General features: G+C 31.8%; 2 protein-coding genes and 1 long non-coding RNA gene across 11 annotated transcripts in view; 2 read left to right on the top strand and 1 right to left on the bottom strand.

Annotated features, from left to right (window-relative positions):
• The window catches only part of LOC124946556 (prefoldin subunit 6), an 11954-nt gene extending 6380 nt beyond the window's left edge, over window positions 1-5574 (top strand). For 4 of the 8 annotated variants that reach the window (XM_047487367.1, XM_047487363.1, XM_047487359.1 and 1 more), the window contains exons 2-4: window positions 4777-4845; window positions 4954-5149; window positions 5219-5574. In XM_047487367.1, the coding sequence (XP_047343323.1) occupies window positions 4782-4845; window positions 4954-5149; window positions 5219-5348 (390 nt within the window). In that variant the 5' untranslated portion in view covers window positions 4777-4781 and the 3' untranslated portion in view covers window positions 5349-5574. Of the gene's footprint in view, window positions 1-3450; window positions 3530-4322; window positions 4514-4776; window positions 4846-4953; window positions 5150-5218 lie in introns of those variants that run through there. The other 4 variants (XM_047487366.1, XM_047487365.1, XM_047487364.1 and 1 more) reach the window with 4 other exon arrangements.
• LOC124946558 overlaps window positions 1-6650 on the bottom strand; it is a 9868-nt gene extending 3218 nt beyond the window's left edge. The window contains exons 1-3 of one of the 2 annotated variants that reach the window (XR_007100119.1): window positions 6027-6650; window positions 2990-3471; window positions 2265-2360 (exon numbers count right to left, since the gene is read on the bottom strand). This is a non-coding gene — a long non-coding RNA (uncharacterized LOC124946558). The remainder of the gene's footprint in view (window positions 1-2264; window positions 2361-2989; window positions 3472-6026) is intronic. The other variant, XR_007100118.1, reaches the window with a different exon arrangement.
• LOC124946555 lies at window positions 5719-17510 on the top strand. The gene is made up of 7 exons (XM_047487358.1): window positions 5719-6757; window positions 7342-7519; window positions 8463-8594; window positions 12840-12945; window positions 13022-13208; window positions 14289-14370; window positions 14473-17510. The coding sequence occupies exons 2-7, from the start codon at window positions 7367-7369 to the stop codon at window positions 14617-14619; spliced, it is 807 nt and encodes a 268-aa protein (XP_047343314.1). The 5' UTR covers window positions 5719-6757; window positions 7342-7366; the 3' UTR covers window positions 14620-17510.

The following is a 17510-nucleotide window of genomic DNA, read 5'->3' as shown; positions in this document are numbered from 1 at the left end:
TATACAAATTTTTTAACTCCATCATTCTTATATTCTTTTCTATGAAAATATACGATAAATGTATAAGAATAAAACTAAAGTAACATTAATAGATTTTTTGAACTTGCTGTCCATAAAATCTTATATAACATTTAATAATACTGATGTTTATGTTCCTACATAAAAAAATAATATTTACTCATTTATCTAATCTTTTCTGAATTAAACAAATTGTTAAAAGTGTTTAGAAAAATGTAAATGATTATATAATTATATAATTATGTAATCTGATGTAATTTTATTTATTTGCATTCTCTTCATTACTTCACTATCACTACTATTTTTTTCCAGACATCTCGGTATTCCTGTTACCTGTATTACTCGAAATTACATTTCGTTTTTTTAATATTTTATCAAAAGGAAAAAAATTGATGTAATATCAAATTGAGAAATTTATAAAACTTTGAAACTAGTATTATATTGTTATTTAGTCATGTGGTTTATGACAGGCAGTCAACATATAATATTTTACTAATCATCAATGAACATGTTTAATAAAACATTATTACGGATAATTCTTGATGATTATAAAAACAATAACTGAGGCAAATTCTTATGTAGCTTTTATAGTTGCAGATAATAAATGAAAACAAAAATAGACGCAACTCTGGTGAGCGGCTTTGTAAATATTTTGGTCTCATAAGGATCACATTCAAAATATGCTCGAAATTCTAAGTGTTAAAAGATATAGAGACATAAATAAGATATACGCATAAAATTAATATGTATATATACACACGCATAAACACATACAATCATAATGCATTATTATCACTTTTAGAACCAGTTCTCAGAGAATTAATACTGGTAATCAGCAATGAAATGAATATATAGACTTCTTTCATATAAAAAATATAATTCATGTATATTACGTCATAAGCTCTTTTAAAGAAGAGACGGACTACTATTCTTGTATATAACTATACATTTTTGTAAATTCAAAAAGCCATGGAAATAAATCTATTGTTAAAGATTGCTTATATTTCTTGACAATATTTTTCCTTTGTTAAACACAGTATTCTTTGTATATGTATATTCGTTACAATCCAAGTGTTAACTAATTAACAATATAAAATATTCCATACAACTTAAAAATATTTATTTGGAACATATTTGCAAGCAATATAGTTTAATATGATACTGATAAATCAATAAGTTTATATTAAGTAATTTAAGGAAGGTTTTCAATCTGGAAATTCAAAAAATTATGAAACTTTGAGAGTATATGGAGGATATGTAGGTATGTATTACACGATTTTTTTTCTGCTCAAATTCACACCAAAAGAATACAATTGACATCTGAAAACACAGCTATTTTTTTATTTTATTTTGTAGCTAGGAAATTGTAAAAGATACAAAAGAAAGTTTTTAAATACAAGTTACTTATTTTAATTAGGACTATCATTTGATAAAAAATTTATCAATTGTTTATATAATTAGAAAAAAGTTATAAACAAAAATATTAATAATTTTTTCTAAAATTCATTTTTTTACGTAAAATATTGGTCTATAGTTTAACTAACTATGGAACAGCATAATACTTATTCAAAATATAAATACAAGTTTTGTTGTATTAATGAATTGTTCCTTGACAATCAAAAGTTATCATTGTATTGTATGTATGCTCCATGACAAGTAGTATTTTTTTAACACTTAGAAAAGTAAGGTATTTTATATTATATACTTTTGTCTCTTACTACACAATAAGTTAATATATTAAATGGAAATAAAAGAAAAGGAAAGAACTGTCAGATATAATCTATCTTTATTAGATCTTTTCTTATAAAGTAAAAAATAGTAAAGTAAGAAATAATGTAAAAGTTTAATAAACAATTAAAGTATTTATATGACTTTAAAAACACATATGTAATGTGAATATTATGAATTATTCTTCATGGTTATAAAACTACTCAAAAAAATGTTTAAAATATAGACATTTGTTACATCATGCTCATCGTATGATAACATGATTTACATATATGGAACAATGAGGTGGATGTATAAAATTTTATTGTGAAAAAGTTAAATGTATTCGATTTTCAAACTTATTTGGCTTTTCATTAATTTCTGTACTTTCATACTATGCATAAGCAAATACATGATAATACTTTGGCAATGAAAGGTGATTATAAATAAGAGATTATAATTAAATAATATTTTTTCATGCATATAGATTAAAACAGCAATTAAACAATATCAAATGATTAAAAAATTGTATACTCAACTAATTTTCAAATGCATTCTTGTTATTCTTGATTTTTATGTTATTTTGAGCCATAGAATTTCCCTGACTTGACTTGTACCATGTATAATGGATTATCCTGTATAAATTGTTTCTTTTTAAATATATATTTCATGCTATTACATTATAAATGTTAAAAGAACAATGTTTGTCATGTAGTATACATATAATAAAATAGAATTCAGAAGTTTTTCAATAATTGAGGAATACAATTCATTTATACAATAAAGTTTGTATTTGTATTTGAATTTAAAATACAATTTGTTTGCATATATATTTAAAAAAAGTATTATGCTGTTTCATAGTTATTTAAACTATTAATAAAGATTTTATGTGAAAAAAATGAATTTTAATTGTATAACTAATTGATACATTTTTTACTAAATGATTAAAAAAAGTAACTTGTGCCTAAAATCTTTCTTTTCTATCTATTACAATTTGCTAGTTATAAAATACAATCGAAAAATAATCAAATTTTTAAATATCTATTTAATCCCCTTGGAGTGAGAATCTTGAAGTCAATTAAGAAAAAATACAAAAACTATAGAAATAATAACAAATGATGAATGCATATTACGATTCACTCAAGAAATCTCCACGATTTTATATTATAAAGGTTCTTAAAACAAACAGAATTTACAAATAAACACAAAATTTTCAAACAAACAGGTAACATGTTGTGAGAGACGTATAATAAGAAATGATTACCTTTCTTCTGGATGTTCATCATCGTGTTATTGGTTATATTTATAGAAGTTTCCATGGCAGCGACGTTTATATCAAAGAATCACTTCGATTTAGTTGTTCATATTACATAAAATCGTTCTCTACAAATATGACACATCTTATATTAGAAAAGATAGTTCAAAACAATCTAATGCAGCAATATCTTCTTACACACTACACTCTCTGGAACAACCATATTAATACTGCCATTTACCATAGCGACTTTTAAGAAAGCATTGTTCGCATCTTCCTGTAGCGTCATCTAGGATATTTTAATTCGCTTATGGACAAATTATTTAATGACATCCGCGATAGCGGATTGGTTCATTTGATGCAACAATAGGAACATTGTAATATTTACTACCGCCACTATCCTTAATTATCCTTAAATTTTCTTTTCTTTGTTATTTTTTTGTTTTTATTCGTTAATAAATTCCTTTGACTTTGATGTAAGAATGTCGACACTATAAGATAAAAAAATATTTTGTCTTGTATATTTAGCCATAGCAGCAAGATTAATTGGTATGTGCGATTCCCACATTTTTTCATATAAATTCTTTTTTGTAGCCGCATATAATGTGTATTTAAGTACAAACGTAATATTCATATATGATCGTATTCTCACTTGTACTTATTTAAAGAAATGTGTTATATGTTAAATAATGCTGACGAAGTAAATGATTAGCATGTTTGTGCGGGATACAAAATAAATACTTAGTTCATGTTAAAATAACTAACACTATTTCAAATATTTCTACATAACGCATTTATTTTAATGTTGTTCTATTGCTTATAGAAATTTTGATTTTTGAAATGTTCACTATTTTTCAACAAGAAGTTAAATTGGACAGAAATTACTCGTTAATTTTTTGTAGCATTTAATTTCATTTTTGGTGTAAATTTTAAGTCAATCTATAGAACTATATAGAATTTTAGACTATAAAATTGATGTACATTGATGCGTATACGTACGAGTTTATATAAATGTGTATGAATTTACATGCGTAAAAATATATTATACATAAATTCTAGTAAAAAATCTTTCTACAAGTCTACATAAGATTATCTTTAAGTCTATATAAGATTTAATTAAAAAAAAATTTCAAAATAGCTTTCCTTTCGTATGAGAATTATTTAATGTAGACACGATTTTTTCCAAAAAAAGTAATATTTCATCAAAGATCGGCAATGGCTACTTTTTATCTTTTAAATATATTTTTGATCATCAAAATCAAAAAAAATTATGATTAAGAAAAATTATAGGATATTATTATGTAAACTCATGCGTTAGGTGGTTAACCTGTTTAAGCTTAGTACACATGTTTGTATATGTGGGTGTTGAATGAAGGTGGCGCTTTCGTAGTGCAAAACGATAGAATTCTTATTTAAGAAAAGGTATAGCGTATAATTTACACAGTTTTACTAATTTTGGTAAGAGCATTCTACTTTAAGTAACATGCATATATCTTGTAAATATCATATTAATGAATGAAGTCTCAAAACAGTGTCAGTTTAATTTTTATTGTCATTAATACATTTTTTAAATATATTGTATAAATGTCTTTATGCGTAATAACATTTACATTTTGATATATTGCAGAAGCTCATATTGACTTGTAAAATTATTATTGCAAAAATAATGATTTTAATTGCAATTGTATATTGTTATTATTATAATATTGAAGTTAAAAAATCAATATTATAATAATGATTATTAACGTAATTATATTCTTAACATATTTAATATTCATTTACTAAAATATTTTCAGTGAAAATGGTAGAAGAAATTCAGAAGAAACTTCAAACTGAAATAGATAAATTTAATCAAGTTCAAAAAGGTAAGAAAAATAAGTAATTTTCTTATATATTTTTAAGGTGAGTGTAATCAAAGTAATATCTAACAATTATTTAATGAATTTATCATAAATAGATTTTCTTTCTACCAGATTATAACAAAGCACTTCGTACAAGACAAATATTAGATGGGCAGCTGAATGAAAACATTGCCGTTAAAAAGGAATTAGATCTTTTGAAGTCTGAAGATGAAGTTTTCAAATTAATCGGACCATGTCTTATAAAACAACATTTAGAGGAAGCTAAACAAAATGTTGCTAAACGTATGGACTACATATCATCTGAATTGTAAGTCAATGATTGAATAAAGTTTATTTATAATAACAATATTTAACATAAAGTAAATTACTTTTCTAGGAAGCGTACAGAAGAATTAATAACTACTTTGGATAAAAAGCAGGATGTTCACAGGGAAACTCTTGAAAAATTGCAGCAAATGTTCCAACAAGCTCAAGTCAAAGCATCACTTGCTGGAACAAAAACATAATATAATATTTGCTTTTTAGCTTGACAATACGATGATTGGTTTATGAATTATTAAGATTAAAAAACATTTACTTATGTATGATTAAGCAGATTGTTATTCACATCTCAAAATTAATAATAACTGTTTTTAAAATAATGTATGATAATATTTCTGTTTACATTTTACTGTACGTAACATCAAGTGCAAATCAATAACATAATTATTCAAAATATAAGATTATCTTGTATTATTTTTCTTCAGTCAAATTACTGTCAATTATATAGATTTGTTTTAAAAAATCTTTAATTAGAGGTTAGGTTTATTTAAAGGCACTATTTTCAATCAAACAATAAATTTAAAAATTAAATATAAATTTTAAAATTAGTAATAACGGTAGGTTGTTATATTATTATATTCATCAATTATCATAATTATTATATTGATAAGTTCTTGTATAGATATTTGCTAAGTCATTAATAAATTTTTCCCGTAGATATTTTTTATCTCGTTGACGAATTTTTAGATACCTACTAATTTATTTGCAAATTTTAATACTAATAAAATTATTAGCGAATTTCAATTTTAGATATAAACGAACAGTCATTTATGAACTTTTCCAGTAAATACCTAGTATTAGTCGATGAAAAATTTTTTCAATAGATACTTATTAAGCCATTGACGAGCTTTTTCTGTACATACCTATAAAGTCATTGACGAACTTTTTCTGTACATATCTATAAAGTCATTGACGAACTTTTTCTGTACATACCTATAAAGTCAAACGAATTATATATGATTTTATATAACAGTATAAGTAAATTATTGATAAATTCTTCTTTAGATATATCAAGGAAGTTAGACATAATCTATTATATGGCAATAAATAAAATTCATTGATGAAATTAAACACATGTTGATAAATTGTTAAAAAAAAAGTAAGGCAGCGATAATATATGGCTTTAAAATTAAATAAAATTTATGATAAAAAATAAATTGGTGAAAATAAAAATATTAATAACGTTAAAAGTATTGTTGAAAACGTGACAAAATAAAACAATTTTATAACGCTGTCATTTTTAAAAAGGTTCTTATCCAAATGGGCACGATCCTGAAGAATGGAGGTCGAGGGTTGAAGGTCGAAGGAAGCGTAGGGGTGAGTTTAGTTGCGACGTTCCTTCACAGTGTAACCCATAGTGAAGGCCATGACATGTGTTGGCGGCGGGGGCGACGACGCAACTACTACAAATAGGCCGTAGCTCCGTCGAAAGCATCTATCCATGCGAGCGGACTAGTCGCGTGCTCCTTCCTTACCAGGTGAGTAATCCTTTCAACCTAGGAATGTAATCCACTTCAAAAGACTTTCCACCCGTTCGTGTTTCATCGGCTTAGTCAGGAATTCTTTTATCAATACGTAAAATTCTCTGTCTCGTGTAAGTATTTCCATATTCTTCATATCTGAATTTAAAACACGAACATCCAAAAATAGTTTAAATAATGTCGGTTAAAAGAAATACAAAGATTTAGTAAAAGAAAAGTTTCATATGATCGTTCATAATTTTGTTTTGAAATTTTGTGATATTTCCAATCAAATCAGTGAATATTATAAATAAGTATTTAAATATTTAATCGAGAGATTATTGCATGAAATAAACACAATTCTATGAATGAAATAAGCACAAAATTCTATGTCATTGAGTTTGCAAAAAATGTGATATATGTTCTATGCGGAGGAATGTATTATATTTAATAAACATATACACATTTATACGAAGTGATGAATAACTAATATCACGCAATGTATACGTAGCCCAGTTTTTTTCTTACTACCAGTTTTTTTTCTACTATGCACTGTTCTAATCAATCATTTAATCAGTTCTATAATTTCTCGAAAGACAATATACGTGCAGAAAAACGCGATTCTTATTAATATTTATTTCTTTAATTGTATAAGTAATAAATTCATAAAAAACATTTTTCCGCATTTTTCCCGATCGTTTTCTTATTTTATTTGAAGGGGTGTGTTGAATGGCCGCGTGGATATGGCAGGGGAATATTTTGAGACGACGTATGTACCGGAAATCAAGGATGCCGAGAGCAAAGAGCGAGAAAGACAACTCGTTCAAGAGGGCACGGCTATGTGGAAGCACCAGAAGGAGGAGTTTCTACGTCAAAAACATCGAGAACAACGAGAAGTATGTCTAAGGACCGGATCGTTTCGTCGTAAATAAAAGTTTACCTATTGGTCAATTTCGAGTACCATTTACATCACTTTCTTTTGGCCATAGCACCCTTTTGGCTATAACTTCCTTTTGCAGCTCATTGTTCTTGACGATAGAAAATTATGAATTCTTTTTACTTTCTTTTGATTTATTGCAGTATAAAAATGGTATTCTACTCAATTTTATCCGTCTGTCTACGTTAAAATTTATCAATGATTCACATCGAAAAATTCTCCAATATTTTTATATATGTGTTTATATAAAATTTTTCCCCTTAACGAGCTTTACGATAGCTCTATATACATAGTTTGGTGTATAGATACCTACTCGCTCGACACAGATATTTTTGAGACTCATTGCATATTCGATTCTGTTCCGATCGTTCCTAAGACACGCAAGTTCGTGCCCCGTATGAAATGGTAACGACGTCGAAAACGATCGACAAGGATGCTTTCGGAATTCCTACCGGACTTCATTTGCATAATCCGAACGAACAATTCCGAGAAACATGCCACGAAGGATACGCCGCTGACGTAAACTACCCTCGAACTTGATTGTACATCGAGAGACCATTCGAAAGGCCTCGCTAGATCCATATCTTAAGTTTAATTTATCGATGTTATATCTGTCAATGTTTTTTCAAGCTCGAAAGTGGATCGATAGAGAGACAGGGTAAATTTGCGAACGCATGAACGATAATATCTAGAACGATAATACGTAAGATCGGAGGTTTGATAAAGCGATAGAGAAAAAGAAAAAAAAAAGATACGATATTACAAAGCTTCTCTTTACCTATTCTTTTTCTTTCTACGTTATTGCGAAACTCCTACGGACGAGCGAAGAAAAAAGAAAGTGTCTGAGAAGGAGAGCGATAGTAGAGCGACCATCACGAAGTTTTCTTTAATTTTCTTTGCAGTTGCGAGAGATTCTGGAGAACTACTCGCCTTGGGGTAAACCAGGCGGTGGTGCTCCGTGCCCAGCAACCTTAAGAAAGAAAAATGTTCTTTTGGAGCCATTGGAACCCATCAAGAATCATATGGCTGGTCAGGTAAACGAGGAAAGACTCGATTTAAGATGCATGCTTATTTATAATTTTAAATTTTGCACTAGATTCTTTCTCTTTTTCTCTTTTGCTCTGGATGCACATAAAATGATATGTAAAATTATTACAAGGACTGAATATGTTATTCGTCTTTTCAAAAGTCTACTACGAGTATCCCCAATATTAAACCGTGGAATAGTTTTGTAAACTTATTCTTGCAATTATGAAAACGATTATTATTGCAAAACTCAAAAAGGAATAAGAAAGTAACCTTCACGATGGATCAATACAAGTTTGCCAACGTTTGTACTGATAATATGTTCGTGTGGGTTTGCGTGTACGATCCTTTTGAAGGTGTTCCGTATACCTCTGACCTCTGAATTTCAACGAAGACCAATCGAAAACCGATTGTGACACGATTCATTTCAATATCTATGCCAAAGACTATTTCATTGGAAAAGCTTTCATAAGCGAGTAACGTGGTATCTAGTTCCCTTTGAATTCACTATTTTATCGAAATGATCAAAGTCGATATTAAAAGCTTTTGTAATTTACTACCCACATACACGCAGTGAGATATTTGAATGGAAATTCCTCAATATCTTTATTATGAATATACGATGATATTTTTTTTAATATAAAGAAATATCTCTCAAGCTTGATTTTCTTTGATTCTTTTTTCATATTTCTTTTTCATAAGAATGTAAGCAAAGAAGAGATATTCAAGTGTTCCCATTAAAATAACGAATTTTGTACGTGTGTGTATATATATAATTTTTTTTAATCTAAGAGAAAAATTATTTCTCTTGTATGTCGTTTCTGTTACGAATCAGTACTTTTGTGAGTGAGCACGCAGAAAAATTCGTAATGGACTTTCCTTGTAGATGAAAATGATACATTTTTGCAGTGGCAATAATTTAAAGAGAAAAGAAGCGAGAGAGTGAGAATCGAGAGATCAGGAGATGGTGAAGGGGAAGAAATAGAGAAAGAGGAGAAAGGCAAAGCTTGGTTCTCTCGAATCCTTCCGGTCGAATTTTGGATGCACGCCCGACTTCACCAATCACATAGAAAAGCCTGTGAAACGAAAAAGATCAATACGTCCATGTGAATTTTCGAACAGATATCAAAGTGAATCTATCCTGATCGATTAGAAACCACAGAATAAATTTAAAAATATAAACCTTTTATTTCATGAAAATTAGCCGATCGTGCTTTTAGCAAATTAAATTCGTGCATTACCCATCGACGGATTTAATTATAAATTTCTCACAGGATCGATTAAGAACGATCGTGAAAATGATTAATACAGTTCGTTGTATGTTATATTAATTTTCCTTTATGTTTATGTAGACACGTCAGTTCGTTATCAGCTGGACGTGAGAAAAGTATTTCTATGGACAAAATCATGGGTTCGTCTTTTCATTTTATAAATGATAAAAATTATGATCTAATCTGTAGTTCCTTATTGGGATACCTTATATGATCTATAATAAAAAGGAATTACATGAATCGAATACGAAAATAATTTCCAAGAGATGTTCGTTACATAGATACAGCCAAAAATAGTGTGAAATTTGAAGGTATAATATTCAAAGTGCAACATATGGAGAAATCATGTGGTGAAGCTTGTAGGGGATGTATAGAAGATAACAATAAAGGGGATTTCTGGAGGAAACGCCTTTCTTCCTACTTGCTAGAAGTTCCCAAGAGGAGCGAGCTCGTTGCACGAGCTTGCAAGTGCACGTAGCTAACATAAGCACGCATTCTTGCACGAAACAACGATTTCGCGTAGTAGGTATACACCGACACGGTTATGTTGTACATAGTCAACGGAAGCGAATTCTGGTGAAGCTGCTTAATATGCCTCGCCGGCGCGTACTTAGTCTGTGCAGTCCTGGCCTTGGGGTCGTCCTGGTCCTGGAGGACTTCCTTGGAGAGATCCGAAGTTACTGGGTGTGCACTTTCTGGAATCTATGGTACGAATTGATCGATAAAAAAGAAGTTACTCAATTTTAACAAATCATTTTCAACTTTAAATCGAATAATTTAATTGATTTATTATTTATTTATAATTTCTTATCATTTTATATTTATATACGTGATAGATATTTAGATGATTCAGAACTCGCGTAAGAAAGAGAATTCTTTTCGGAGATAAGTTTGTTACAAGGTGAAAATAAAATGATTAACGTGATGCTTTTTCACACCGATTTCATTAAGTGAGCTGAGATTTTCAAAACGGTTTAGTTAGAACTGAAAGAGAAAAAGAAGAGTTTGAGAAGAAAAAGAAGAAGAAAAAGGAGATGGAACGTACTTTGTTGCCTCGGTAGAAATTGGTTCGTACGTGATTTTATGTTGAAAGACACGACAGTTTGGTATAGGGAGAACAAGCTAGAACGACGACGAAATTACGTTGTCACGGGAACAGGAGCGTTCTGTGTCGGCTGGTACCAGCAAACTTGTTCGGGCAACTCATACTATACCAACGCGAATCAGATTGGATCGGTGAATGTGCTATCCCGGAAGGTTCCTCTTCAACATATACTTTCTAGCAAAGAATTTTCTGCGTCTGTACATTTTATTTATTATAGAAATTACTATACTTTTCGTTTATAAAGATATTTAATCTTTCAACATCTCAAATTCTCAGGAGATGAACGGTTCTTTGCTAAATATCTGGACAATTTAGAAATACGTACCAACGTACATTGGTATCAAGAGAAATTCATCTTTGCGCGTGATAATTACCGGAAGGTGCGCTTGCTTCTCCTCAGATGAATATTTCATCTCCTATCATAAATCTCAAACACGACTACCGCAACATACCGTGCGAATGGCTAAACTTGATCGCTTATTTCACGGTCATATCGTTGAATCATACTGCGTTAATATAAATCGTAAAGGATAAAATTATTAGTTTTGCCATTGAAGGCTTGCTTGTTTTCTCTCATCATTATCTTTTGAAATCTGCAATAAGAAACTCTCTCGGTGTAATTTCGTTTTTAATTACCTCTTAATTTGTGATAACTCTTGTAGAACTGCTATTCGTTGTATACGTTCGTACGTACATACTTGCACATCGACACACACACATACATTCGTATTAGGTTAATTGAATTTCATTTAAGCGAGTGATAAACGACGGTAAGATCGGCTATTACTCGTCGTAGTCATTCTCTAGGATATGGAGAAACTATCCTTCCTAAAACATCTTGGATATAGATATACTATTACGAGGCACATGAGAAAAAATACAAGAAAACGAAAAGGAAAGAAATAGAGATAAAAAAAACGAAGGGACGAACCGATGTTTTTTTCGCATACTATCCCATTACTACGAATTAACAATTGTATAAAGTAAAAGTTAGTAGATATACACATTTACGAGTTTACTAAGCTTTCTGGGTCATTGCAGCATCTTCTTTTTCGAGAAATATCCTCGTAATCGTACGATCTTCTTTTCTTCTTATATCGGTTTTCTTGGCATTGGTCCCTCGTCGTCGCTTCGCATCGGTTCATAGCTTTCGCTGCATCGACGATACTACAGTAGAGAGCCAAACTCTTAATTTTTAATTAACCAACCAACCATCTACTGGCTTCTCTTCGAACGGCAAACACATAACCGTGCCACGTTACTACCTAATTGAACGATCCAACCGGCGCCTTAGCGAGCTTGCGAGCTTGCAAGCCGGAAAGTTTAAACTGAAATTTATTAGCAAGCTCCACTTCGACTGAAGTTTACTTCTTATTGCGCGTAAGCAAGCTTACGTTAACTAACGCGGACTCTACCTTTATCTCTCTCTTTCTCTGTCCATCTATCTTCTATCTTGTTTCTCTTTCTTTCTTTCGTTTTCTGTCTCTCCCTCTCTCTCTCTCTCTCTCTCTCTCTCTCTCTCTCTCTCTCTCTCTTTCTCTCTCTTCCTCCCTTTCTCTTTATATACATACTTTGTCCCGCGAACTCACTTACATGAACGCGTACTGTCCGTGGATTTATGGTGGGTTTTCTGTTTTCTCGCTAATAAACTGGCCAGCTTTACTTTAACTAGCCAACTAACTAGACCGACGTTGATGGATGAACGGGACGAGTAGATTCGCGAGTTAAGCTGGATCAGGATGGGGTGGTGGTGAGTGCGACGAACGGTTAGGCGATCATTTTTCTTTTCGAACACTGTCGCGCGAGACTCTCTTCGCGACTTTTTACTTCCTATGAAAAGTCAAACATTTTCAAAATTATTCGATGGTCTTTTACAGGGATGGACTAGTGATTCGACGATCCAGAGGCTTTTTCATAAAAGGGACATCGATCCTCTGACTATTCCAGACATGAATAAATTCTTCGATTCGAATGTGGAACCGGGTAAATCTAGGGATTAAATCTTTCTTTTTTTGACGTCTCTCATTTTGATATTGAAATCGTTATTCTGTTTCTCTAGATATCGGATCGCATTTACAATCATCAAGGGGTACAAGAAGTCTCTACAACGAGGAGGTCCAGGTGTATAAGCTCACTGGTGGTGTAGAATTAGTGCCGTTGTTAACTAGCAGACGTTATCATTCACAACCGCAGACTGTTCGCTATCATGTGACTGACATTACTCGGCCAGGATATACGATAGAATCGTAAGTTATTTCCTGTAATAGTTTTAATGTCCATCGTGTTCGATATTGAATTATCTTTGAGAAACGATAGTAGCGAAAATAAATTTGCAATTGTAATATGAATACAAGAGTATTATGAATAATAAGCGAGCATCTCCATTTCATACAACTAGGCATTCACGTAGAAAGTTTAACGTGTAAAGGTTTTGCTTAATAGTTAAAGCAGATGCTCGGAAAGCGAAAAAGAATGTCCAGATCGAGTCTCGGTCCAAACTAAGCCGATAATCTATTTTTTTTTTTACAAATCCTACAATAAGTATAAGAGCACTTTTATTATATTATATTTCTTTTACTTATAGTTCCAATGTAATATCTCTTATAGAAATTATTTGGAGCATATCCTTCATTGATTTTTTAAAATGATTATTTAGAAATTTGTTATGTACCTACTTTTTTAGAATATTTCCCATCTTTTTCAGAAGCTCGCAAAATCCATGTACTAAAGATCTTTCTTCTTCTCTTGATCGTCGATTTCGTTCTATTTATCCTTAGAGAATAACGCGTAGAAATAGAGTGATTTTTTCGACGTGACACATCTTAGCATGGCTCGGACGAGGTGACGAGGTACGACTAGGGCGGCATAAACGGTTAGGGCTCGCACGAGACTCGAGGGATGTAACTACATTATAGGTAATCAACCTATTGACCTGAATGCGCTGACCTCGACAGCTTTACCTGCCTGATGCTGTTTCATCTCCCTTGTGTATTAACGCTCTAGTCTCGACGTCGATATACTTTTCCGGAGGGTATCAAATCGGATGACCGTTTGATGGTCGTTTCCTAGAAACACGGCGAAAACCTCCCTTCGTTGAGAAATCATATTGAACATTCTTGTGATTGAAGGAACATGGCGAGATTGCTATGTTATCTTTCTTAAATTTCTTCGAACATTATTCGATTTTTAATCATTTTTAACGAATCCTACATTCTTTTAAAATCGATATTATCGGAATGATAGTCCGATAAGAATATCAAAATTTATTTATCTTTTCATTATAATGTGTCGAGATTTTTGAATATTCATATAATTTTTTTATACAGCCTGCGTTCACTCGAAATTTCTAACAGAAAGTACATCGCAGAGCTTGCTGAACAGATACGATGGAAACAAGATAAAGCATGCGTAAGTTACTATATGATTTAATAATGATATAAAGAAAAAGAAGAATCGTAAAAAGCATTGAATAATTTTGTAATAAATAAGTTCATGGAATTTTCATTATAGGAGGAACGTCGTGCGGAACAAGAAAGCTGCAGACGACATTTTGATACCTGGCGAAAGCTCTGGGGTAGACCGGGTCACGGTGCACCCATAGATCATGTTCACAGAAACAATCTTTATAATATTCTTTATCGTCCAGTTATCTATTGAATTTCTACGCAACATGCCTCGTGACTTGGAAACTTATAAACGAAATTGGATACCAATGGTATTAGAAAGCTTTCACTGTTATCTTCGTTAATATTTCAATCCACTTTTGTAGATATCATCGAATTAGATCTGAGAGATCAAAAATAACGAAAGGAAAAAAAAATAAAAGAGAATGTTTGCATATCTTGCCGAAGAACAGTCACGAATCGATAAACATTTTGAAGATTAGATTCTTCTTGTATCATTACGATGAATCTTAGAGAAATAAGATAAATCTGAAAAAGATACTTTGTTATCGTTTATATCATGGTGAATTGCCCGGAGATGAAAAAGCGACAAGTTTGTCAGCAGCCTATTAAATTTTATGAAAGTCTGTCGCTAGGAGCTACGAAGAGACGTTTGATATACCTGCACCGTGGGACGTAGATCGCGATTGACCAGACCTCAAAGGAGCAATCTCGAGAGGGGATGCAGCTCGATCGACGGGTATTAAATTTCATGAACGCCAAGGAACGATCATTTGAATATATGTATGGCCAGGGTTAGAAAGTGCCCTTAGTCGTTGTTGTCAAAAGAAACTGCGTCCATGTTCGAAGGTGGAATTTTAAGTTCTCTAAGAATTCTTCTTGTCGCGTAGAAAAATATATCCGATCATAAAATTAAATTTTTATTTTAAATAATGATCCTTGTTACAGAAAAGAACATTTTGTGACATTGGAAATTTTACATAAAGGGAGCAATGCGAGCATATAAATTAACAAAGTTTGAGCGATTAATTTTTAAATAATATTCAAGTACGATAGACATCGCTAGAAATTGACATTTTTTCGATAATTAATAGTTTCATGGTGGTCGCTTGTACTTGATTCACTCGATATATGTTAATTAACATGGACGTTAGACCGAGAACGACAGAGAGTTGTCTTACTAATACAGTCATAATTTAATTGGGCTTACTTCAAGCGATATGATTCTTGGTTTATACCTTCAAAGGATCAAGTGCCTCTCTATTTTTTCTCCCTTCTCCCTAGTAAAGAGAAACAACGAATCCTTTTCTCTTTCCTGTTTTGCTAGAAAAACGACTCCTGGTAACCTCGCACATTCTCTCTAGTCTCACATTTCCCCCGCCTTTATTCCCCTACAGACCTACTCTCACTCTCTTCTCCCCCTCTTTTCCCTTTCCTCATTCAGCGGTAGCGCGTTGTGCAGTTATACGAGCAACTACTGTGTTTTCCCTATTGTCTGACTATTGTGTACCCGTTACCACTATGCGTCGGACCGTTTGTATAAAGGGTGATTCATTTTCAGCGAAATATCAGTTCCTGCGCCTCATGAATTTCAACTCTCGCAAGCGCGTAAAACCACGCGTCCTGTATATTTATTTCTCTTGCTACGCGTATATCCCTCTTATTCTCTCTCTTCCGTATCCATTTCCCGTTACGTCTTCCGTTCTCTCTCCCTATCACGTTACACCTCTATCTTCCTTTACTATCTATGCGTTTTCTAGCGAGATGACGTTAGCCCGATTACTGCCCAGCGCGTGGTTTTGTGCAAGCGAGAATCACCGGACCTCGTTACACACTTTTCCTTCCTTTTTCCATCCTAAATAATTCTCTTATCACGATTATTGTGAACGGATGAATCGTAAACCCCATTTAAATTTCTCGGTTCTTGCTCTGAAGCATAGATAACGAGTGATATTGGTATTTAATAGATTAGATGCGTATTAGATTCTTTATTATAATAGATAAGCAGGATCATACTGACGAAAAGTCGTATACAACGAATAAATATATATTATGATTATATTTCAAGATTTTATTCATTAGAAATATATTTGTAATCTTTACAGTAATATGATTACGACGAACGTTTGCGATGATTCAATCGAATGTAAAGTTTTAAACAAGAGGATCGATTTAAAGTGTAGATTTGAAAGGGAGGATGGACGGATAAGAAAAATTTGCGAATCTCGAGAGTTGCAAACCGATATCAGAAATCCTCTAGAACATCCGCGCCCATCGAAGGAATAATATTTGTTCGCGGTTTCATCGTGATGTACGTGACGTGATAGTAGATGGTCTATATGGATATACCTTCATTTACGTATGTATGCGTGCATGACGTGGAACTCATATTCGTTCTTTCTCACGGAGTTTCCGTTCGGCTAGACAACGAAGGATAGTATGGCAAATTTGAATTTCGATATGCTGCGACGACTTCTCTTTTTCCAAGATTTTTTTTATGCAGATCTTTATCAAATCTTCACAGTATTGAAACAGGATTGGAAAGTTATTTTGTCGATTCCTTTATTCTGCCATATGTATGTACTATTTCAATAATTAAAATAAAAATATCTAATACATAAAACACTTAGAAATATGTTTAGCCAAATAAGAAATAGTAAATATCAACGTTACTGTCATTATCGATTTTAACGAGAAAATTTTTCGATATTTTATTTAATCTAGTTGCTTTCATAAATAAAAGAATCAAAACCATTTCTCATCAATAAGGGACGAAGCGAGAGATGCTCTGTGAACGTTTACTGTTCATGCGTGACTGAGAAGTATTCATTCTATATAGTAAAAACCGTGATCGTTTCGGGTCTCAATAGTAGCAATGTGTACCGAGTCGAAGAGGAACACAGAGAAGAGAAAGAGAGATGGATATAGAGAAGCGAAAAATGCGAAATCTTGTTATCGCGGTGACTCGAACGACGAGCTATTCATCAAGCGTATCATTTCCACATAGCTCGGCCGCGGTGCAGTGATGAATGCGCGCTCGTAATTAGAATTTTTTTCGGTATATACAGGGTGTATATAAATTATAAGTACAAGCCTTATGGATAGATAGAAATCATTGAAAAAGGAACACAAATGTTTAATTAT

This window comes from Vespa velutina, chromosome 2, assembly GCF_912470025.1.
Source record: "Vespa velutina chromosome 2, iVesVel2.1, whole genome shotgun sequence".
Taxonomy (NCBI): Eukaryota; Metazoa; Arthropoda; class Insecta; order Hymenoptera; family Vespidae; genus Vespa; species Vespa velutina.
This window is presented reverse-complemented; position numbering and strand designations above follow the sequence as displayed.